Source organism: Strix uralensis, chromosome 15 (assembly GCF_047716275.1).
Source record: "Strix uralensis isolate ZFMK-TIS-50842 chromosome 15, bStrUra1, whole genome shotgun sequence".
Classification (NCBI taxonomy): domain Eukaryota; kingdom Metazoa; phylum Chordata; class Aves; order Strigiformes; family Strigidae; genus Strix; species Strix uralensis.
In genome coordinates, this window is record NC_133986.1 from 11,538,607 (window position 1) to 11,561,076 (window position 22,470).

The 22,470-nt window shown below is 64.3% G+C and overlaps 4 protein-coding genes across 7 annotated transcripts in view; 3 read left to right on the forward strand and 1 right to left on the reverse strand.

Moving 5' to 3' along the window:
• The first annotated feature begins 1 nt into the window (after position 1).
• On the forward strand, positions 2–3,057 carry SDHAF2 (succinate dehydrogenase complex assembly factor 2). The gene is made up of 4 exons (XM_074885281.1): positions 2–111; positions 586–809; positions 1,619–1,728; positions 2,764–3,057. Exons 1-4 carry the CDS (start codon positions 97–99, stop codon positions 2,892–2,894), a joined length of 480 nt encoding a protein of 159 aa, XP_074741382.1. The 5' UTR covers positions 2–96; the 3' UTR covers positions 2,895–3,057.
• Positions 3,058–3,154: 97 nt separating this feature from the next.
• SAXO4 (stabilizer of axonemal microtubules 4) lies at positions 3,155–5,425 on the forward strand. Its single transcript, XM_074885148.1, is given in 10 exon segments — positions 3,155–3,251; positions 3,413–3,577; positions 3,640–3,772; positions 3,852–4,317; positions 4,320–4,463; positions 4,550–4,600; positions 4,706–4,783; positions 4,854–4,958; positions 5,027–5,099; positions 5,193–5,425. Coding segments are annotated over 10 exon segments (1,440 nt in total). The 3' UTR covers positions 5,321–5,425.
• Positions 5,426–6,157: 732 nt separating this feature from the next.
• LRRC10B (leucine rich repeat containing 10B) lies at positions 6,158–7,152 on the forward strand. The gene has a single exon (XM_074885258.1). The coding sequence runs from the start codon at positions 6,158–6,160 to the stop codon at positions 7,007–7,009; it is 852 nt and encodes a 283-aa protein (XP_074741359.1). The 3' UTR covers positions 7,010–7,152.
• A 3,397-nt stretch (positions 7,153–10,549) lies between these two features.
• Positions 10,550–22,470, reverse strand: part of SYT7 (synaptotagmin 7) — a 34,055-nt gene continuing 22,134 nt past the window's right edge. For 3 of the 4 annotated variants that reach the window (XM_074885221.1, XM_074885220.1, XM_074885219.1), the window contains 6 exons: positions 17,427–17,562; positions 16,708–16,978; positions 16,078–16,247; positions 15,456–15,570; positions 15,175–15,374; positions 10,550–13,607 (listed from right to left, as the gene is read on the reverse strand). In XM_074885221.1, coding sequence (XP_074741322.1) covers positions 13,503–13,607; positions 15,175–15,374; positions 15,456–15,570; positions 16,078–16,247; positions 16,708–16,978; positions 17,427–17,562 — 997 coding nt within the window. In that variant the 3' untranslated portion in view covers positions 10,550–13,502. Of the gene's footprint in view, positions 13,608–15,174; positions 15,375–15,455; positions 15,571–16,077; positions 16,248–16,707; positions 16,979–17,426; positions 17,563–20,322; positions 20,449–22,470 lie in introns of all 4 variants that reach the window. The other variant, XM_074885218.1, reaches the window with a different exon arrangement.

Sequence of the window (22,470 nt, forward strand, 5' to 3'; positions counted from 1 at the left end):
CCCCGCTCTGCCCCCCCCCTCCAGCCTACCCATAGAGTCGGGCCGCCCGCTGTCACAGAGCGGCCCAGACGGAGGCTAGAGCGGCCCCGCGGGGCTATGGCGGCGGCCAGGGTGAGGCCGCGAGGGAGGTTTACTGGGCGTGAAGGGGTGTTGCTGGGGGGCGGTGAGTCCCGGGGCAAGGGCAGGCGGTGGGGAGGAGCCGGGGAGAAGTGGGGGGTCTGGGGGGGTCAGTGTGTGGGATGGGGGATCGGGGGCAGCGGGATCTGGGGGGTTATAGATGGGGAATCGGGGGGCAGCAGCGTCTGGGGGCGTTGTAGGCAGCAGGGCCCGGAGTGAGGGGGCTATGGGATCGGGGGCAGCGGGGTCTGGGGAGATTATGGAGGTTTAGGGGCAGAAGGGTCTGGGGGGTTACATGGTAGGGGCAGCATCGGCAGGGAGTTATAGGATGGGGGGGCAGCAGAGTCTGGGGCTGATGTGGGATGGGGGACCGTGGATTTTGGGGGGGGGGGGGGTGTGCACGTGTGCTGGGGATCCTCTGCTGTGCAGGAGCAGCCAGGCCTGACGCTGTCCGTGTCCCTTTCCCAGCTCTGCTCCCTGCCTGGGCGGGCTCTGTGCCGGCACGTTGTGTGGCCAGTGTGCCTGCAGCGTGGCTACCGCGGGGACTCACCGAGGGACTCGGGGAAGGACGTGCTGGAGATCCCCTTGCCCCCCTGGCAGGAGCGTCCCAACGAGCCACTGGAGACGAAGAGAGCCCGGCTGCTGTACGAGAGCCGCAAAAGGGGGATGCTGGAGAACTGCATCCTGCTCAGGTGAGGTGCGGAGTGCCCCGTCCTCCCTCCTGGCTTCACAGCCACCCTCCAGCGCTTGTCTGTCCTTCCCCCCAGCACCCTGACAATTTGTCCCAGGGGCAGACGGGGTAAGGGGGTGGTGAGTACTTTACAGGATAGATAACATCAGCCCTGGCGAGCTAAGGGAGAAAGACCAGTCGAGTTGAGTGTAGCTGCTGTGTAGTTCAGCTCCCTAAAGATGTCACAGATTTTTAATTAACAAGGAAGATCCCCAAGCAGGGGGGGTTTGGGACTAAAGCAGTGGTCAAGGGAGAACAGGCTGGGGTTTGAGGCAGGTCGCTTTGGACCCAGCTCCTCCGTGACTTGTGGCGTCGTGGAGCGAGCTGGGTGCCAGCCAGGCTCTTCCTCCAGTCCCCTGCACTCACCCTCACACATCACAGAATCATCTGGGTTGGAAAAGCCCTTGAAGATCATCCAGTCCAACCATGAACCTCACCCTGACCGTTCTCAACTCCACCAGATCCCTCAGCACTGGGTCAACCCCACTCTTCAACCCCTCCAGGGATGGGGACTCCACCCCTGCCCTGGGCAGCCCATTCCAACGCCCAACAACCCCTTCTGCAAAGAAATACTTCCTAAGAGCCAGTCTGACCCTGCCCTGGCGCAGCTTGAGGCCATTCCCTCTTGTCCTGTCGCTTGTTCCTTGGTTCAAGAGACTCATCCCCCCTCTCTGCACCCTCCTTTCAGGGAGTTGTAGAGGGCCATGAGGTCTCCCCTCAGCCTCCTCTTCTCCAGACTAAACCTCCCCAGTTCCCTCATCCTCTCTGCAGCCTCTTCGCGAAGGAGAACCTGAACCGCATGAGCGAGCAGCAGCTGAACCTCTACGACCGGCTCATCAATGAGCCCAGCAACGACTGGGACATTTATTACTGGGCCACAGGTACGGCGTGGCTGCCCGTTGCCCTGCCCGCTCCCAGGCAGCGCCGTCACTTGGAGCTGTGGGCGCTGGGTTTGGGTGGGGTGGGAGGGGTGGGAGGTACTTTGGGACAGGCCGGAGCCATTCTCTTGCAGAAGACACCCAGTTGGGTGGGAGTGTTGATCTGCTCGAGGGCAGGGAGGCTCTGCAGAGAGACCTGGACAGGCTGGAGCGATGGGCTGAGGGCAACTGGGGGAGTTTCACTAAGGCCAAATGCTGGGTTCTGCCCTTGGGCCACAACAACCCCCAGCAGTGCTACAGGCCTGGGGAGGAGTGGCTGGAGAGCTGCCAGTCAGAGAGGGACCTGGGGGGGTTGATTGCCAGCCGGCTGAACAGGAGCCAGCAGTGTGCCCAGGTGGCCAAGAAGGCCAGTGGCATCCTGGCTTGTATCAGCACTAGCGTGGCCAGCAGGGACAGGGAAGGGATCTTCCCCCTGTACTCGGCACTGGTGAGGCCGCCCCTCGATGAGTGGGTTCAGTTTTGGGCCCCTCGCTCCAAAAAGGCCATGGAATGACTCGAGCGTGTCCAGAGAAGGGCAACGGAGCTGGTGCAGGGTCTGGAGCACAGGTGTGATGGGGAGCGGCTGAGGGAACTGGGGGGGTTTAGTCTGGAGAAGAGGAGGCTGAGGGGAGACCTCATGGCCCTCTACAACTCCCTGAAAGGAGGGTGCAGAGAGGGGGGGTGAGTCTCTTGAACCAAGGAACAAGTGACAGGACAAGAGGGAATGGCCTCAAGCTGCGCCAGGGCAGGGTCAGACTGGCTCTTAGGAAGTATTTCTTTGCAGAAGGGGTTGTTGGGCGTTGGAATGGGCTGCCCAGGGCAGGGGTGGAGTCCCCATCCCTGGAGGGGTTGAAGAGTGGGGTTGACCCAGCGCTGAGGGATCTGGTGGAGTTGAGAACGGTCAGGGTGAGGTTCATGGTAGGACTGGATGATCTTCAAGGGCTTTTCCAACCCAGATGATTCTGTGACTCTTGCTGCTCTTTCCTGGTTTTCCCACAGAAGCGAAGCCCACACCGGCTGAGTTTGAGAACGACGTGATGGCCATGCTGAAGGAGTTTGCCAAGAACAAGAAGAGGGAGCAGCGGCTGCGGCAGCCAGACCTGGAGTATCTCTTTGAGCCACCCCACTGACAGGTTGGGGGGGGCTGCCTTCTCCATCCCCACCCCCTGGAGCAGAGGAGGGGCACGGGGCCCTGTGGAAACACTGATGCTGCTGCCTTCCTCGCGGCTCTCCTCCTCCTCCGGCAGCAGCTCCCTCGGACTCAGGGCACGCTAAATAAAGCTGTGGCTGCTAGCCCTGCTGCTCCTGCTGCCTCCCTCCTGCTGCGCTGTGGGAGCAGGGCTCTGCTTGGGGCGGGGGTGGCAGCGACAATCCGAGCTTGCTCGGGGACATGCCAGCTCGCTGCTGTCTCCAGCTCCTACCTGTCCCTTTGAAACCCTTTTCAGGGGACCCAGGGGAGGTGACCCCACACCTGGAGGGCGCAGGAGGTTGGAGTGGGGCATCCTGCTCCACTATACCCTCTGTGGGGTGTCCCAGCGCTCCCCGAGCAGCGGTGACAGTCTCCAAGGTCCCCACGTGTCACCATGCCGGTGACCGGGAGACGGAGTCACCATCCCAACGTCCCAACTTCCGCGGGGACATTCCACAGCCCCCTCCTCCATGGCATCCGCCCGTCCGTTTGTCTGTCCCCGTGCCGAGCCGCGGGCCTTGGCGCAGGACTCGCCTGCCGCGGGGCTGGGCGCCGTCTCCCCCTCGGTGAAGGCACGCGCCGACCTCATGAACTTTTACGCCATGACCTATGCGGTGGCACATGGTAGGGAGTCCTGAAGGCCTCCCTGAAAATTTGGGGGGGGGGCTTTATTCCCCAGGGCTGAGCCTCTTCTCCTAGCTGTCACCCAGGCCAGCTGCGTTTCCGTCCCCACTTTGGCCACCGCACCGAGAGCGGCTACGTGTCCAACAACCACCCGACCATCTCCTGCCTGCTCTGCCCACGTAGTGCAGCCCAGGGGTAGGTACCCCTGCTCTGGGGGGGACACAGGGGCAAGTTTCGGTGTTACTGTCACAGCCCTGCTGGCCTCCTGCCGCAGCCACTGCCAGGACACGGCCACCTCCACCACCGCTGACCACTTCAAGCCCTTCTGGCTCCCTGATGGCCGGAGCCTCCTGCCCCAGCACATCCAGCAGTTGGGGAGTGGGTACCCCCACGGGTCCTCCCTTCCCTTCCTCTGCATCGGGGCGGTGAGTCCCCGGCACACGCGGCTCCCCCAGGGCTCCCCCAAAGCATCCAGGAAGCACAGCACACGGAGCTGCTGCACTGGTCCTGCCCAGCCAGGTATGGTTTTGGGGGTGTGGTGGTGGTGGTCCTGGGGCCAGCTCCATCCCCAGGAGGTTTTGGGATGTCGGTGGTTCCAGGGCCAGCTCCAAGCCCAGGAGGTTTTGGGGGTGTTGGAGGCCCCCTGCCCTGCATCACCCCTCCCTGCCGACCCCCAAACACAGGGGTCAGGCAGGGCCCCCAGGCTGTGTCCAGCTACTAATGCCATGGCTGGCTGTGGGGCTGGGAAAAGGGGGGCTCCCCCCTGCCCTGCTTGCTCCCCACAGATGTCCTGCAGAAGACGACCATCGGCACCAAGGAGCAGTCAGGTTTCACCAGAGCCACCCCAAGGAGCGACCATGTCCTGCCAGCCCTGCCAGCCCAGCCCGTGAGCCCCCTCCCCACCACGTCCCCTGTCCCCCACCAGCCCCCTGCCCCTCCTGCACCCCAAGGGATGCTTTTTCTCTCCCGCAGCTCGGCTTTAGCATCACCATGACAGATTTCCTGCCCTCTGCGTGCAGCCACGTAAGCAGGGCGAGGGGAGGGGGCGGCAAGCCCCCAGCAGGCAGGGCTGGGGGTGCAGGCAGGGGACACGCGTGTCCCAGCCACCCCATCTCCATCCTCTATCAGGGCAGTGAGATGCTGCTGGCGGGCTCCGAGAGAGGCAGCGGGTTCAGCCGGGAGGCGCGGAGGTGCCTGGGCACGGCGGTGAGCATGATCCCACCCCGCTGCCCATCTCCATGCACCCTCCCCAGCCTCACCTGTTGTCCCCACGCAGACCTTGCCTGCCGTGGGCCACCCCGTTGTAGTCGTCTCCCGAGGACTGCAGGCACCCCGAGTGACCCAGGCTGGCCTGCTGGGACAACAGGTTGCTGGCAGGAAGGTGGGTGCAGCCATGGCCCTGGCCCCGGCCCTGCAGGACCATGCACCCAATCCCTCTCTATCCCCCAGGAGCTGTCGGGGTTCACCAAAACCCACGGCCAGTACGTGACCCCCCGCCCGACCCTGTCCCGCGCAGCACCAGGTGAGTTTGGGGTGACTCTGGGAGTTGGGGAGGGGGGCTCCTTACCCCAGGGGGACTCCAGCCTCACCATCCCATCTCTCCTGGATTTTCCAGCCCGGTGTTGGCGGGATCCAACCTGGATGGCAAAAAATGGGGGTATCCAGCCCCAGCGCCCCAGCAGCTTCAGCACCAACAACTGCCCCACGGGGCTGGGGGACATCGTTGGCCACTGCCCGGTGTAGCCCCCCCCTCCCCTCCCCTGCACCCCAGGGGTCCCAGCCTCACCTTCTTTGGGGACACCACCCAATCCCTGAGAGCACATGGAGAAATAAAACCCCAAAACAGTCTTCCTGGGCACAGTGTCATTGTCACCTCTGGCCCTCCAAGACCCCGTGGTGAGGCTGCGGCTGCCCCCAGCCCTCATTTTGAGGGCTGCCTGCACCCCAAAGGCTGACAGGAGGATTGTAGGGGGGGGTGGTGTGTTGGGGGGTGCCACCTGGCCAGCAGCCGCTGGAGGGCTGTACGAGCCCGGTTTTCTGCGCCGGCTTTGGGATGACACAGCTGATTTGCGGCAGGCGGGGCTGGTTGGGGTGGGCAGCGGGAGGAGGAGGAGGAAGAGCCCCAACTTGTCCTGCAGGGTGGGCAGCCATGGCATTGCAGGGGGGTGGGGGGGTGTCTTCATCCATCCCCTCCCTGGCCGTGGGGCGTGCAACCGGGCTCCGGGGAGGAGAGGGGGGAAAGGGCAGCGGGGAGGGGTGGCTGTGCCGGGGGGGGGGGCCTGCAGCACCTCCCTGGGGTTCCCAAGGGACGCGGGCGATGGCAGAGGGGGACACCCCCACGCGCCCCCCCCCAGCGCAGCGCCCAGGGAGATGCCGAGCCCCGGCTGCCGGTAGGGGGCGTGGCCTGGCAGGGAAGGGGGCGTGGTCTGGGAAACATGGGGCGGGGCCAGATGGGGCGTGGTATTCCCACCGGCCAGGTACCCCGGGGGCGTGTCTCTCCCCTCAGGCCCCGCCCCTCCCGCGCTCCCATTGGCTGCAGCCGGTTGCCTTAGCGACGGCGGCGCGGGCCCCGCGGCGGGGATGGGGAGCGGCGGGTCGGCGGGACGCTGGGCCTCGGCCGAGGGGCCGGACGGGGACGAACAGCGGCTGGAGGTGCGGGGAGGGCGGGTCCCGGCGGCCCTGTGGGCTCAGCGGGGACTGCGAAAGCTTTACCTGAGCGGTGCGGGGCTGCGGGAGCTGCCGGCTGAGCTGGAGGAGTTGAGGCACCTCCGCACGCTGGCCCTGGATGGCAACGAGCTGATGGAGGTGCCCGAGGCCTTGTGCCACCTGCCCCGCCTGGCCTACCTCTACCTGGGCCGCAACGGGCTGCAGGGGCTGCCGCCCGCCTTCGCCCGCCTGCAGAGCCTGCGCTGCCTCTGGCTGGAGGGAAACTTCCTCGCCCGCTTCCCCCGCGCCCTCCTGCACCTGCCCGACCTCCGCAGCCTCCAGCTGGGTGACAACCGCCTGGCCCGCCTGCCCGCCGGGCTGCCCCGCATGGCCGCCCTGCGAGGGCTCTGGCTCTACGGGAATCGCTTCGAGGAGTTTCCCCCGGTCCTGCTGCGGATGGTTCACATCCACGTCCTCGATCTGGATCGCAACCGCATCGCTCGCTTTCCCGACCTGACTTGCCTCTCTGCCCTGCAGCTCCTCTCCTACGACCACAACCCCATCCAGCAGCCGCCCCCCGTCGGGGATACCGTTCAGCTGGTGGGTAACGGGGCGCAGGAGTTCATGGAGGCACGGCAGGAGCGCCTGCAGAGCCTCCAGCAGCAGGAGGAGGAGGAGGAGGAAGGCACTGAGGCCGCACCGGCAGCCCCTGGGGACGGCTCACCGCTGCTGGAGGACGGAGAGAGCAGCTTTGCAGCCTTGCCGGGCTCCACGGAGGAAACATGAGCCGCCACACTGCAGCCGGACACCCCCAGGGATACACTACAGCGGGGTGGGGAGCCTTCTCCGGGCTCCCAGAGCCCACCATCTCCCAGCTAGCGCTGCTGGGGAAGATGGAAGCTCAGAACCTCCCTGCGAAGAAAAACAGATGGTCCGAGGACCAGCATCTCCCAGTCAGGACAGCCAAGAGCTGCCTCCTGGATCTGCAGGGCTTGTGGATCACGATCAGGATCCATGAGCCCACCTCAGAGCATCCCATGTAACCGCAGGGTGCCTTGGATGGGGACAACAGCCCTCTGCCATGATGGGTGACACCCCTCCCCCACGCCCCAGACCCCACTTGCCTGCTGGGCAGGCCCTGGCAGGCAGCACAGTGCTGCTGCGAGCCAGGCGAGCACGGGGACCTTCCTACCACCCGCCATGCACCTCCTTTGCTCCTGTTTGTGTGGGGCAGGACGGGGAAAAAGCAATGCTGTTTGCATCCACATGGGCCCCGTTGCCCTGAAGAACAGCGAGGTTTGGGAGCAAATGCCCAGAGCCCTTCTCGCCCCCAAGACCCCCGTCCTGCTGCTGGAATTGGGCTGGGGGAGGGAGAGGTCTCCGCCGGGCTCCTCCTGGCCATCAGGTTGGGGAAGGAGCAGATGGAAACTGCCTGTCTCAAGCCTGGAAAGGGTTTTGCCTCTGTATGGGAAGAGGAGCCCCAGCTCCAGCTCTGTGTCCCTCAAAACGGGCACCACAGCCCGGGCTGCCACCTTGTCCATCCTCTTCCCCTCCCTGAGTGCCCTTTGTACCAAACTCAAGCAATAAAAAGCACAAACCCAAGAAAAACTGGTGTGAGAGAAACGTGATGGGGTCTGTCTCCGGAGGGGAAGGGCCTGTCTAGGAGCCGTTCAAAATGCGGCGACACATCCTGGTGCGAGACTACCAGCTCCTCTGATTTTTTGAGATTTGAGGGGGTCCCGTTTTCCCGCTCCGGCCCGTCTCCAAACCGCTCTCCCCCTCTCCACTGAGCCACCCCCCGTGTGGCAGGCGAGCTCGGCCGCGCGGGCACGGAACGCTCCCCCCCGAGGGCTGGGGCTCGCTGGAGGTTTCAGACCACGCATCCGCTTTTTCATTGCGAGGGGTTTGGGGTTGGTGGCTGGGAGGCAGCCAGCGCTCCTGCCACATCCTCACCCGCGCTCACGGGGCGGATGCTGCCGGGTTTCCCCCCCTCCTCCTCCTCCTCGCTCTGCAGCAGGAACCGCGGCTATTTTAGATGCGGTGGAACAGCCTCGGCTGGGGGATGCACAGGGTCTGTCAGCGCTGGGCCCTCCGGCAGCAGAGGCTGACGAAGCCTTTCCAGTGGTAACGAGGCCCCATTTCCACTCCCGCTTGTGGACGGTGGATTTGGGGTTCGGCAGGAGCTCGGCTCACTCTTCCCCCTCGGGTTGTGGTCGGTCAGTCCCTCTTGCCACCCACGTGGCTTGTAGCCATCCTGGCACAGGCCACCCAGCCCCACACATGGCACCCTGGGGGTCATGCCATCGATCTGGGGTGCTGCTGCTTTGCCTGGGGAGACAGTGCTTCTAATTAGCCGCTAATTATCCATCACCCCACAGGGTACTGGCCCTGGCAGAGCGACGCAGAACTCCGAGCCCCAGATCTAAGTGAATTTCTGCCTGGCACAACCCATCTGCTGCCACCAGCTCCATGTCTGCTCTCAGCAGGGTGAGGGGTGCAGGTGGTCCTGGGTGCCACCAGCCTGTCCCCACATCAGTGGCTGGGCCCAGAAGCTCTGACACATGGGGAGGGGGGGGGTCCCTACCTCCCTACACCCTTTTCCCACCACCTCAGCCTTTCACAGCCCTGGAGTTTCACATTCTGGCTGGGGAAGGAGCTGGGTGGGGGTCCAGGCACCGCGCTGGCACAGCACCAATCGGCGCGGCGACACGAGGGCCAGAAGCTGCCGCAGTCAGCGGAAACCTCACATGTTTCTGCTACGCACAAGTATTTCGGGGACGCTGGCATCGTCGAGCCCCAGCACCCGGCGAGGCGTGCGCGCAGTGCATCATCCATACGTCTGTCTCTATATATATCCCTGCCTACTCGCCCGGCCCCGCGTACAACGGTTTGTGGCCTCGCTGCAGCTGGGATCACGCTGCTATTTCCATCTGCTCCCGCTGGTTCCGAGCACAAAGGATGGGGCTTGGGGATCGCTGCGGCTTGGGCCGGCTCTGCGCAACAGGAGCACCGGGGTGGCAGCATGAGGCCAGGCGTATTTTCTTTTTTGCTGCGTTCAAAGATGTAGCGGGATAAAAGAAACGCGGCTCTGGCGTAACACAGCCCAGACAGCAGCCAGGCTCAGTGGCACCGCGGCCGTCGGTAGCTTGTTGCTGCCAAAATCTCCAGGTTTGGCTCAGCTGGACATAAAGCAGAGCCGGAACAGGTGCAAGCAGCAGCGTCCTACCCTCCACTGGGACACAGGAGCTGGCCAGGGGACAGCCTTGTCCCCTGCTGCCACCAGTCACCTCATCCCAGCGCCTGAAAAGCTGATCCGGAGGGATGGTACCCTGGGCATGGAGCACGCGGCTCTCCTGCCATCCCCGCGTTTGGAGTTTCTTTTATTTATTCAAGACCAGTGTTCAGTGAATTATTTAACACAGCCACTCGAGCCTTTGCAGTGCAGCCAGCACCCCAGGCAGCCACGTGCCCCCTGTTTTGCCACAGGCAGCTGCCCAGGATGTGGCTCCCCCCACCCAGTCCCTGCCTGGCACCTCATCCCACCCCCCCCAGCTGGGATGGGCACTCACCTTTCTGGCCCCGTTGCTGCCTGTGGGGACCCGCTGGCTGTGTCACCTGGCTCAGCACAGGCTGAGGCTGTCAGGATCGGCCCCCAGGGCTGGGGGAAGCCCAAAACCCCCATCAGGACCCCAAGCCCTTGCACTACCCCCCAGGAGCTGCCACACAGCACAACCACTTCTTGCAGCCACCACAAGAAAGAGCTTGCTTGGGCTGCTCTTAATGAACCCTCACTAATTGCCCTCATTAACTGCCCTCATTAGCAGGCCCAACCCTGCAGCCCTTGCAGGTGGCTTTCCCTGTCCCCTCCCTTTGCAGGGACTCTTCAGATTGTTCTGCACACACACACCCCCCCCCCCCTCCCCGTGCCCCCTTCACCAGGGGTCCTCGAGCCTGCCCCATCTTTCCCCCTCCTTGTGGGTGCAGTGGGGGGGGATCAGTGCTTGGGGGGATGCTCAGTGCTGGGGGGGTGCTCGGTGCTTGAGGGGGGATGCTTGGTGCAGGGGGGGTGCTCAATACTGGGAGATGCTCAGTGCTTGAGGGGATGTTCAGTGCTGGGGGTGGTTCTCAATGCTGGGGGGGTGCTCAATACTGGGAGATGCTCAGTGCTGGGGGTGACACCCAGTGCTGGGGGATTCCCAGCCAGGTGCAGGTGACACTGTGACCCCCCCATCCCTACTCTGACAAGCGCCCGCTGTGGGCACAGCTGCCGGGGGACCGCAGGAGCCATCCCCCAAGTCCCCGCCCCAGCCCAGAGACGAGGCACACTGGCAGTTACTGACTGTCCTTTATTACTGAGAACAGGGGCTGCCTCCAGAAAACGAGGGGCCCCGCTCCCCAAAAATAGGATTCTGCAAAGAGGGCGCCCGGACCCGCACACCCCGGCCCTCGCCCCCCAGCCTCCCCGCAGTGCCAGCCCCAGCCTCTGCTGCTGTTATTAGAAAAGGGGGCAGCTGGCCACGGCCACCCCCACGCAGCAAAGCCACCGGCAGCGGGGTGACATCGCCAGCTGGGCATCCCCTTGATCCAGCCGCTCATCAGGCGGTCTGGGCTTTTGTCTTTTTTTTTTTCTTTTTGTGTCTTTTTTTTTGTCTTTTTTTGGTCTTTTTTTTTTTTTTCCTGTTTTTCTGTATTTTACACACCAGTTGGATGTTACCGTCACATGAAGAAGAGAGATACCTGAACAAGATAACGGCTAAGAGCTCTAGAGTTAAAAATGAACACACAAGCCCTGGGGAGCCGACCGCAGACAAGAAATCCTTCCTGGAGGAGCGGGGTGCCCGAGGGGCGATGGGTGGGCACCCAGCTTGGCACAGTCCCTGCAGGCACCTGGGCCACGCCCGCCCACAGGGAGCCCCTGGGGTTTGGGGGGGTCCTGGCACAGCCCACCGCGGTGCCTGGCCTTGGGGTGTGTGGCCTTGCTGCCCCTCAGCTCTGGCCCCTTCCCCAGGCATGTAAATCTCTTCTTTTATGTTAAAAAAAGAGAGAATATGATAAAAATACAAATGTCCCTAAAAGCATTATTATTACTGTAGTAGCAGTATTATGACTTCTCTCCAGATTGTCCAAAATCGTCTAAAGAGGGACTGTGGGGGCTGCTGAACCCTTCCTGGCTGCAGCCACGGGATGGTCCCGCTGCCACCGTGTCCCCAAGGTGGCTTGTCCCCAGGGTGGCAGGGATGTCCCCCCTCAGCAGGAGAAGGGACAAGCAGCTGGGCACCCTGGGGACGTTTTGGGGGCCATTCTGGTGCAGGTTCTCCCCCTGCCCCCCGCCCCATGCAAGGGAGAAACCCCACGGAGCACCTCGGTGGCTCAGCGGGTCCCCCTCTGCCAGCACCCTGTGTCCCCCCTGCAGCCCGTGGGGTGGCATTAACACTCAGGGAGACATCCCTGCCCTGGCACAGGGACGATGACAAGGGGGTGAAACACTCTCCCTCCCTAAAACCGGGCTCTCAGCTGTACACAGCACCCCAGGGGACAACCTGTGGCCTCGGCGGGGGGGGGGGGGGTTGGCTTGGTGACACCCTGTGGGGGGGGAGTCGGTGTCATCCCCGTGGGTGCAGGAGGAGTGAAGGGTGGGTGGTGCCACGGGGGAGCAGGAAGACTGAGGATGGGGGACCCCCAGCCAAGGCGGGGTGGCTCGGTGCTGGTAGGCATCCGGCTGCCTCTGGGCTCGCTCTGGGTGCCTCCGCACCCATGGGTGGCCGTGCCCTACCTGAGATGGCTGCAGAGGTGGCAGCACCCACCTCTCCCCTGCTCTGGGAGGGCTCGGCCGATGTGTCTCCGTTCAGAGGGGGACAGGGGGGCTGACGGTGCCTGGAGAGGCTCTGCTGACCCGGCTGGGGGCACCCCGAGACCCCTCCCCGAGGACACACACACACACACACACACACTCTGCCCACGGGGACAGGCAGGGACGTGTCACATCACACCCCACGAGCCACATCCACTGCCGTGAGCCAGCGCAGGTCGGTGGGGAGGACCCTCAGGGCACGACCCCTCTGGGTGACCGCCCATCTGTCACCCCTGCCTCGCCCCCCCCAAGAGCTGCCCCGAGACCCTGCACCCCATGGGGCTCCCGGGTGGGTCTGTCGCCACTTTGGGGAGCCCCTAGGACTTGGGGAGCAGGCAGGGGTCTGGCATGTGCACCCCGGGGGGATGTTGGCACCGTGGGGACGCTGCTGGCATTGCCCCTGCCAGGCTGGCTGGCCCGGGGAATGCCACCCACCCAGGACTGGGACAATGGCACTTGCTCCATCCCTTAGTCCCCAGGGACCCCAGTGCTGGCCACAGGGCTCACGGGGGTCCTGGACCAGCCCCGGTGCCTGGGTCAGCCTGGCTGGAAAGGGATGTTCTGGGGCTCGGCATCCCCCCAAGGAGAGGGGGGCACTGCCTGGCTTGAGGCCAGGCCCTTGCCCAGCCCAGCGGGGACGTGCCCAGTAACGGGGGGAAGAACTGAGGTGGGGACAGGATGAGGGGTCCCCATGCGGGGCTGGGGGGGGTGAGCCCCAGAATGGGGTTATCGACCTCCCGCTCCTACCGAGCCCCAAGACGGAGGTAAAGCATCAAACCCGGCTGAAGGCAGTGCGCAAACGAGCCCGCTTTGGCTAACGAACTGTGTCATGGCTTCCGATCCCAGGAGCCTGCGCCTGGCCCGGGAAAAGGGGGGCTGCCCTCCCCCCCCCAGGGTGTCCCCCCAGCCCAGCGTGGGCCAGGGGGGCTTGGGGAGGGTGGCAGGGACGTGGCAGGGCATGGGGGGGCTCCACAGCCCCGCCCGGGCGACGCTGACGGCTCGGAGAGGTTTTATTGAGCTGAAAGGGGAGGGGAGGTGGGGGGTCCCTCTCACACTGGCAGCCTGGCCCCCTGAAATGGTGGGGGGGGTGAGGCTGGGGAGGGGCAGAGGGGTCCCAAGGACCGGGGCTGGAAGCACTGGTAGAAGTCCTGCCCGGTGGTGGGATGGGGATGGAGCGGGGGGGGGGTCATTGCTTCTGGCACCCTTCTCGGCCGGGGGTGCTGGGCGGCTGCGTGCCCTCCCACACCCCAGTACCAGGGAGAGGCAAAAGCGAGGGGCTGGGGGGCTCCGTCCCCCCTCCTACCGCAGGGTCCCCACGAGTCCGGGCCGCTGTTCCGCCGGTCCCTGGGCTCCTCGCTGGGATCCCCATGGAGGGGTGACGGGGGGCTGGGAAGGGGGTGACCCCCTGGCCCAGGAGTTCTGGGGCACTCAGGCTTTCAGCTGGTGCCACTGTGCCACTGCCTGCCGGGGACGGGCGATCATGTCCTTCCAGTGCTTCACCTCCCCAGGGCCGCTCTTCCAGGACAGGTAGATCTGCGGGGACAGGCAGCCCTTGAACCCACGGCCCCGCATCCCAGCTCCTCCAGCCCCATCCCGCTCCCCAGCGCTGCCGCTTTCGCCCCCCATCTCCTCCCTCCCCGCTCCCTCAGCCCGTGCTCCCAGCTCCACGCAGGGCCAGGTTAATTTTATCCATTGATTTTCCCTACGGCGACATGGAAAACGGTGCGTGCCAGCCCTCCCTGCAGCTGACAGCTTGGGGAGCTCGTGCTGCCGACCTGCTTCGTCATATCGGAGTGGGGCTCGCTGCTAATTACACAATTAAAAGTGATTAGCAGGCTGCTGGCCACGGCGGGGTGGCCAGGGTGTGAAGGCCACGCTCCCCTCCTCTGGCTCCACCGCCGGCAGCACCAAAGTCCCAGAATCATCTGGGTTGGAAAAGCCCTTGAAGATCATCCAGTCCAACCATGAACCTCACCCTGACCGTTCTCAACTCCACCAGATCCCTCAGCGCTGGGTCAACCCCACTCTTCAACCCCTCCAGGGATGGGGACTCCACCCCTGCCCTGGGCAGCCCATTCCAACGCCCAACAACCCCTTCTGCAAAGAAATACTTCCTAAGAGCCAGTCTGACCCTGCCCTGGCGCAGCTTGAGGCCATTCCCTCTTGTCCTGTCGCTTGTTCCTTGGTTCAAGAGACTCATCCCCCCTCTCTGCACCCTCCTTTCAGGGAGTTGTAGAGGGCCATGAGGTCTCCCCTCTCGCACCACAGTGCTCCCGGCAGCTTTAACACAAAGTGGAGACATCACAGGCACCATCTGTCTGTCCATCCATCCCACCTGCTGGCTGGCACTGGGCTCTGGGCGCAGCCGTGCCCATATCACCGGCGATGTCCCCACACCGGTGACGCTGGCACCTCTGTCCCTCTCCAGCAGCCCGCGGTGCCGAGCCGCTGCGGCCACCCCCTCCCAGGTTTATCCCAACCTACATGTTTGTTCAATTACAGGGCTGCGTGTGGGGGTCACTGACGCTCTGCGGTGAGCAGTAATAATGGAGATTACTGAGCTCATTTGTCATCATTACCCTAACAAGCGGAGAGTTTGATGGATTTAACGTAAATCAAACTGAGGGGGGATGAACTCCTCCGTTCCTGGCATTGGGAGGCAGTGGGTAGTCCCGGCATGGGGACATGGCAGATGCAGACCCTGGGGACACCTGGCTGAGCCCTGTGCCTCATCCCTGCTCTCCCGCAACTGGGGACGGTAACGATGTCGGTGGGGGGGGAGCTCTGGCTCAATTTTTGCCTCACTATAAATAGACTTCGGACAGGTTGAAGCTCACCCTGGCACGGGCTGTGCTGCAGCACGGCATGGTGGCAGGTGTGGGGCATCACCACGCTGGGTGGGGGCCACCACATCATCCCTCGGCTTGTGCCGGGTGAGTCCTTGCCACCGCACACCACGGCTGGGACTGGAGATGGCACAAGGGGTCCCCTCCACGCTCCACCTTCCTTCTCAGCTTCCTCCCACATCAGCCCAGGACCTGGCTGTCCCCCAACATTGCTAAGGTCCCCCTCCACCCCGCGCCAATGCTGCAGGACCCACCTTGCCAATGACATCATTGCGGCTCAGCCTGTCCTTGTCCATGACGGTGATGACGATGGTGGTCTCGCGCAGCCGCTCCGTGGGGATGTCGAAGGCGAAGGACTCGTTGAAGACGGGGTTCAGGCACCGCTTCATGACCACCGTCTTCTTCTTCTCCACCCGCTTGTCCTTGTACATCAGCCACACCTTCACGTAGGGGTCTGGAGGGGAGAGGAGCTGCGCTCAGCCCCGGTTGGACGTCGGGCAGCGATGCCCGGCGTGGCGGGAGCCGGAGCTCGTACCTGACGTGCCCCCGATGTCCATGGCTTTGAGGTTACGCGCTTTGATGATGTTCACCACGATGGAGTTGGCGGAGGGGTTGTAGCACAGTGACAGGAGCAGCTCCCCACGGCTTCCCTGTGGGATCCACGGGGGATGTTAGGTGGGCACCCCAAAAACACCCACTCCTCACCGCGGCACCCAGCCCAAGCACTGACAGGACACCCAAAGCACCCGTGTCCCACTGTGGGAGCGGGGTGCTGGGCTGGGACACCCCCCCAAGAGCTGTCCCAAGGGTGGACTTTGGGGCCGCACAGAAAATCAGAGCAGAGGGAACCAGGGCCATCCCCAGGGGGCTGTTTTCTGGTCTTGCTAGAGACAGGAGAAAAAGAAAACTTTCATTTTAGATTTGCCTGAAATGGCTTGTTTTCACCCAAAATGAGACACTCATTTTGGGCTACTTAGTGCCTTAATATAAAGATTTGGGAGGAGAAACCTCCCCATCAGGTGTCAAAACTTGCAAAGCAGAAAACATCCCTGTTGGGGTAGAAAGAGGGTGGCCCTGTTGGGACACCCCAGGGACAGAGGGTGGCCTCCCCCCTTGAGGACTGGCCCCGGGGGGTGGGAGGAGGACCAGGGCCTTACGCTGCCGTCACTGCAGGGCTTCAGATCCTTCCAGAAGGTCTGCATCTGGGTGAGGTCCACCTTGTTGAGGGGGATGGACACCTCCCCGATGGGGTCATTGCGGCTGAAGCGGTCGTAGTCCAGGACCTGGAGGTACAGCACCCGCTGCACCACCTTCTCGTAGGGGAACCCTGTGCCAGAAACAGAGGCGATGATGAGGAGTTGCCCCTGCCATGGCGAGCAGCACCCCTGGCCATGGGTGCTGGTGTCACCCTGCCTTGCCCGTGCTGATGGGGAGAAGTGGGTGCTGGGCAGTGGTTGAGGAGCAGCGTGGGGCACCTCTCGTTGCTTCGGGCCACCATGGTGGCCACTAGCAGACTCATTTCCCCATGTGCACCCACCCATGGGTGCTTTCTGAGGCGGGAAGGAGCCTCTCCCCCCATGTCCCCTTTATGGGGTGCAGCTCAAACACCTCCAACCTGGCCTTGATGGCTTCGCCAACCCATCTCACCACCGATGGCCACCACACATCACCAACGGCCACCACGTTGGTAGCTCAAGCTGAGTTGATCCAGCCCGGGAGGGAGGACAGAGGATCCCACAACCGCTCTGCTCCCACCCCAGTCCACCCCAGTCCATCCCAGCCCATACCTTCGAAGAGGAAGGTCTCGTTCCAGTGTGGGTTGAGGTTCTTCCGCTTCACCTTGGTCTCCAGCTTGTGCTTCTTGTCGGGAAGCAGGTAGATCTTGACAAAGGGGTCGCTGGTGCCGCTGAAGTCCTTGGCCGGCAGCTCCTGCGCCTTCATGATCTTGACGGTCAGGGTGGACTCCTGGAAGTTGTAGCCGACGCTGAACTGGATGCGGCCCAGGTTCTCCCGGCTGATGCCATCATGGCCCTCATCGTCCTCAGAGCCTGGGGAGAGCTGTGGCCAGGGGGAGGAGAAGAGTAGTGAGTGCAGTGCCGGGGGGAAAAGACCCTCATCCCCCCTGTTTCAGCACCCGAACCCTAGCCCCGCGAGCTGTCAGAGGGCATCAGCCTCTCCCCAGCTCCCCGGGGCTGCCATCGCCTCAGATGACTCCTGGCTCTGCTCCGGAGTGCCAATTAGCCAAATTCCTCCTGACAGCCCATCCCTGGCGCTGGCCCCGGGGTGAGGGGACAGCCACGTCGCCTCAGCTCAGCCACGGCTGTGCTGGCCATGGCGCCCGGCGGCGACGGGGACTTGGCAGACCGGGCCGGGACGTGCCAGAGTGTTTGTGGCACAGGGCAGGCACGGGGAAGAGCCGGGGGGGTAGCAGAAGACACCCAGGTGGTGCCCAGGGTGAGACGCCATCCCTGGGGAGCCCATCCCCAGCACACCCCCATCCACTCACCATGAGCATCTCGCTGGTCAGGGAGTTGACCAGGTCGGAGACGGAGGAGTGCGGCTCTGTCTTGCGGTCGGACTCATCGTGTGGTGGCTGCCCGGTCACCGGTGCCGTGTTCGCCGCTTTGCCGCCAGCTGGCAACCTGGGGAAAGAGAGGCAGCGCCTTAAGAGGAGAGATGGGCTGAGAGCCGAGGGCGAGACAGCGAGGGGCTCCCCGGGCACCCTCTCCCAGCGGATGCTGCGCCCGGGCTGTGCCAGCCCCCGATGGCCGGGACATGGGCAGAGCTGAGCTGGTGGGATGCAGGGGGCTGCGCTGCCGGCGGCTGCGTGCAGCCCCCCCAACAGCCTTCTGAGGGGCCGAGGCTGGTGCAGGCAGCTGGTTCTGCCTGCGGTGCTGCCAGGCAGGGCTGGGTGCCAGCCGGTGCCCTGGGACCCACGGCACGTCACCTCAGAGCATGGCAGCAGGTCCCACGCCGTCCATGTGCCCCCCCTTGCCCCGGCCACATCCCACCTGCAGCGGCCAGGTGCGTGGCTGACCCATGGGTGCTTCGTGCTGTGGTGTGGGCTCAGTGCCCGCTATAACCAACCCCCCCCTTTCCTTCTGCCATCGAGCCCTCCCTGGTGCCCCGGCTGTCCCTGTGCACCCCGGCTGTGGCAGCCGGGTTTGGGTGGGTGGGGGGCCGTGCCGGGACGGTGGGCACGGTGCCGGCGTGGGAGGGTGGGCAGCCGGGAGCTGCAGCGGGCACACACACAGAGCAGCGATGGAGGTGGGTGGGCACACACCAAGGCCACGCTGCCACGGGGACAACAAGGGACACAGGCACAGGGCGGCAGGGACGGGGCAGCCCTTGGCTGGCTCCCACGGTGCAGACAGATCCGAGAGGGGAGGGGATGCGCACACAGACAGGCACCCAAAGATGCACCCCACGCTCCCACCCACCCACCGCCGCGGCTCCCGCCCGAGCCGAGCCACGGTGATAAACCAACAGATGGACCAACGGACGCAGGGACGGCCCCAGCGTTGTGGCACGCTCAGCGGGGTGAAGCCACAATGCATGCCACAAGACACCCACCGACACGCCAAGCACACACAGACACACGCCAGTGGAGACACTGGGGCGGGGGGCATGACGGGGACGGAGGCACACGCAGCGGCACGGGGCGGCAGCCCCCTCGCACACCCACACACACGTGGCTCGCCCACCCCGGTGGGACGGTAGCCAGGGAGGATCGGAGAGCCCGAGGTAGCTGGGGAGGCAAAATTGGGTTAAAAACAGTGAAAATGAAGGCGGAGGAGCCGGTGGTGGGGAACGCCAGGCGAGGAGGTGCTGGTGGAGCCGTGGGTGCCGGGGCAGTGGTGTACACCGGCGGAGGTCACGGCCAGCGAGAGAGAAAGAGCGGGAAAGAGCAAGAGAGAGGAGGAGAAGCATCGTCCAGCGCCGGCCTGCCAGGAGGGAAGGGGGAGAGAGGAGCGGGGTGGATGGACGGACGGAGAGTGGTTAGTCGCCGGGACAGGAGACACACCGAGGCGCTGGGCTTGGAGCTGCTGGGGACGGGCTGGAAGGAAGAAGCTGAAAAACGGGGATGGAGGAGACGATTGGAGGCAGAAGAGTGGGCGGCCAGCAGCGCCGGGTGGGCAGGTGAGAGTGGAGGGTGCCGGAGCATGACCCCTCTGTCGGCTGCACCCCCCCAAAACATCCCGCGGGGCTCGAGGGGATGGGGAGCAGGGGGGAGATGGAGGCGGGGAGGCCATGCGTGCGCTGGGATGGGTCTTTTGGACCAGCGATCTTGGCGGGGAGGAGCGGGGAGCAGGGTCTTGCTGCAGCACAGCCACCCACCCCCCCCGTGCCCGGCATCCAGCATCCCCCATCCCCTCGCCCGGCACGGGGCAGCCGGCACGGTATGGGCACGGTACGGCACGGCGTTCCCAGCAGGGACCAGCTGCGCAGCGCGACGCCGGGGAGGGAAGTGCTAAAAGATGGAGCGAAACTAAGCCGAGCAGGGGTAAAAATAGCCAGTGGGCGAGAACGGTGCCAGTTCATTAACACGCTGAGCACGCCGGGGAGGCAGCGCCCGCCGGCTTCACACCTCCTCCCCGCTCCGGAGGGGATTAACACCCGCTCCCGGTGGCGTGGGGCCCCTCTGCTCCTGCCAGCCCTCGCCGGTGGCCGTGGCTGGGCTCCGGTGCTGGTGCCGGATGCGGTGCTGAGCCTTCAGCACCCCGGGAAGGCGTGGAGCAGCCGGAGGGGCTGTGCCGCGCTGTCACGCTTGGAGGAGAAAGGGGGGTAATGTGTGTGTGTCCCCCAAAAAGCCTGCGGTGCTTGCTCTGCCCCCGCCCCAGGCAACCTTGGGGCTCGAGCAAGGGCTGAGGACATGCCACCGCAGGGATGTCCCCGCATCCCCGGGGGGTTGCTGGGCTGCAAACGGCCCCGCCGGGCTGGAGGTCGCGGCAGCACGGTGCACAAGACATGCGTTAGGGTGGGACGCAGCATCATCGGGGGGTCCCCCCTGTGTCCCCTCCTCTGCATCCCATTCTCTTCGTGGCACAGGGGCTCTTGGCCTGCCCTGCACCCTGCTCCCGAGCCTGTGTCCCCCCCAGCATGCAGCCAGGGAAGGGGGGGGGGGGGGGCTGGTGGTCGGGGAGGGCAGGAGGGGCAGGACAGGGAGGGAGGAGGAAGGGATGGGGGGGTCCTCTCGGTGCCGCTGCTCCGGAGGCAGAACCGTGGGTGCTGGCGGGGGAGAGCTGCAGATGTCACCGTGCCCGCTGCCCGCTGGGCCACCCTGTGCCGCTCCAACCTTCGCGCTCCACCGAGGCCAGCCTCCTCCTCCTCCTCCTCCTCCTCCTCCTCCTCCACCCTGGGTCTCCTTCCTCCTGCGGGACTGCCCTCGTCCTCGCTCATACCTCTTGTCCCCCTGAGCGTTCGGCTGGTTCGGCTGTGTCCCAGCGGGTTGCAGGTCGGGGATATTGGCAAAGTCATCTTGCTCTGAGAGTCCCAAAACCAGGGATAACACCACCATCCGGCCTTCCCTGCCCAGGCGGCCCCGCAGGCAGCGGGAGAAAGAGAGAGAGAGAGAGGAGAACAGCATCAGGCAGAGAACAGGCAGGAGCGGCGGCACCCCAAGCTCCCCTGTAGGGCGAGGGGACCCCCGGCTCTGCCTGCTGGCCCCTGCGCAGGAGACGATGGCCAGGATGGGCGCAGAGGGCTGTGGGGAGAAAGGTGTCAGCTCTGGGGAGCACATGGGGACTGCCGCCACCCCTCTCCTCCACCGGTCCAGGCAGGGAGGATGCCAAAGTCCTGCCGAGGAGGAGGGAAAAGGTGCCCAGAGGGGCTGGGGACAAGGGACAGCACAGAGGGAGCGAGGTCCCAACATCCTTCCATGGAGGAGGAGATGGCAGTGGCATGGTTGAGGCTTTTTGCCCCGCTCCAGCGCCGCCGGCGCAGCCTCCCCGGGGCCTGTAACCGCATTTACGTCGCGGCGCCGGGGAGGCAGGCGGGAGGGTAAACAGAGTAAAGAGCAAAAGCAAAGTTAATGGCTTGGGAAAGCGAGGATGGTAAATGGCAGCGGCTCCTCCGTGGGGAAACGGCACGCTGGCTCGGCACGTCCCGGCTCGGCGGCTGCTCCCCCCCCTCCCCGCCAATTAAAGCTGGAACCAGTGTCGATGCTGGGTAAACAGGGAGGGACGTGACCCTCTCGATGGCTAATGAGCCACATCTCGACATCGGGAAGCCGCAAACGGAGCCGGTGAGGAACCTCTCAGTGGGAGAGGGCAGAGCCAAGGGACACCGACTGGCTGGCAGTGAGGAGGGGGGTCACAGCCGGTGCCAGAGCTGGGAGGGAACCCCAGGCAGGGCTGCAGGCAGCAAGCCGGGGTGCCTCTGCCTGCCTGGAGGGGAGTTCAACCCTCTCTCCAGGGCTGCCTCCACAGGCAGGAGGGGGGTGGGCAGCCAAATCTGTGTGTCTTGGGGCCTTTCCCACCCAACCCTGATTCAGAAGGTGCTGAGCTGACTCACGCAAGGGCAGGATCAGGCTTGTCCCCCTCTTCCAAGCACTACCAGCCTGTGGGGAGCTCAGCTGGGACATCAGCATCCCCCCTCTCAGGGTTCCGGGGGGCAAACGGAGGCCAGGGGGGAGTAAGAGGACCCTAGGGAGAATGGAAGCCGGGGGGGACTGGCTCTGCGGAGGAGTGACAATGTCATGTGCTGAGATACGGCAGTAGCACGGGACTCAGATTAGTCCTCGGCGCTTGAGGTTTGAAAGCCAGCGCTGATCCAGGAGATAGGGTTAAGACAGATTAAAGATCACACGGCTACGGCAGCTCCGAGCTGGCTGCTTTTGCAGCTCCCAGCCTGGGCGGAAGGCAGCGGGACAGGCAGCGATATCGGGGCCGAACAGATGGTCACCCCTGCATGGGGGCTGCTGCCAGCATGGCTGCCACTCCCCCCTTCCTTCTTGGGGCAATGTCACTCCCTGGGGACCACGGCGGTGGCATCCCGTGGGCTGGAACATCCCTGTGCTCCCTGGGGACCGAAGGGGACCCGAGCACCTGCACCAGCCAGTGATGCAGTGGGTGACCCGCAGCAAAGTCATGGGGAAAAGCAAGTTGGGGGAGTGGGTGAGACCCTTCCCTGAGCCCCCCAGGCTGGGTAAGCCGTCCCTGCACCCTGTGACGGGGCCAGAGGGGAGATGGCTCTTCCCGCTGGCCCCGGGCAGCGTTTCCCCAAGGTGGTGCCAGCTGAGTGAGAGTGGTGCCAGAGGAGAGAGTGGAGAGCAGAGGAGACAGAAACAGAGATAGATGAGGAGAGAGCAGAAGAGAGAAATGAGGAGAGAAATGAGGAAATGAGGAGAGAGCAACAGAGAGAGCAATGGAGAGAGCAACGGAGAGCAGGGGAGAGAGCAGAGGAGAGAGCAATAGAGAGAGCAACAGAGAGCGCAATGGAGAGAAATGAGGAAAGAGATGAGGAGAGAGATGAGAGAGATGAGAGAGATGAGAGAGATGAGGAGAGAAATGAGGAGAGAGCAATGGAGAGAGCAATGGAGAGAAATAAGA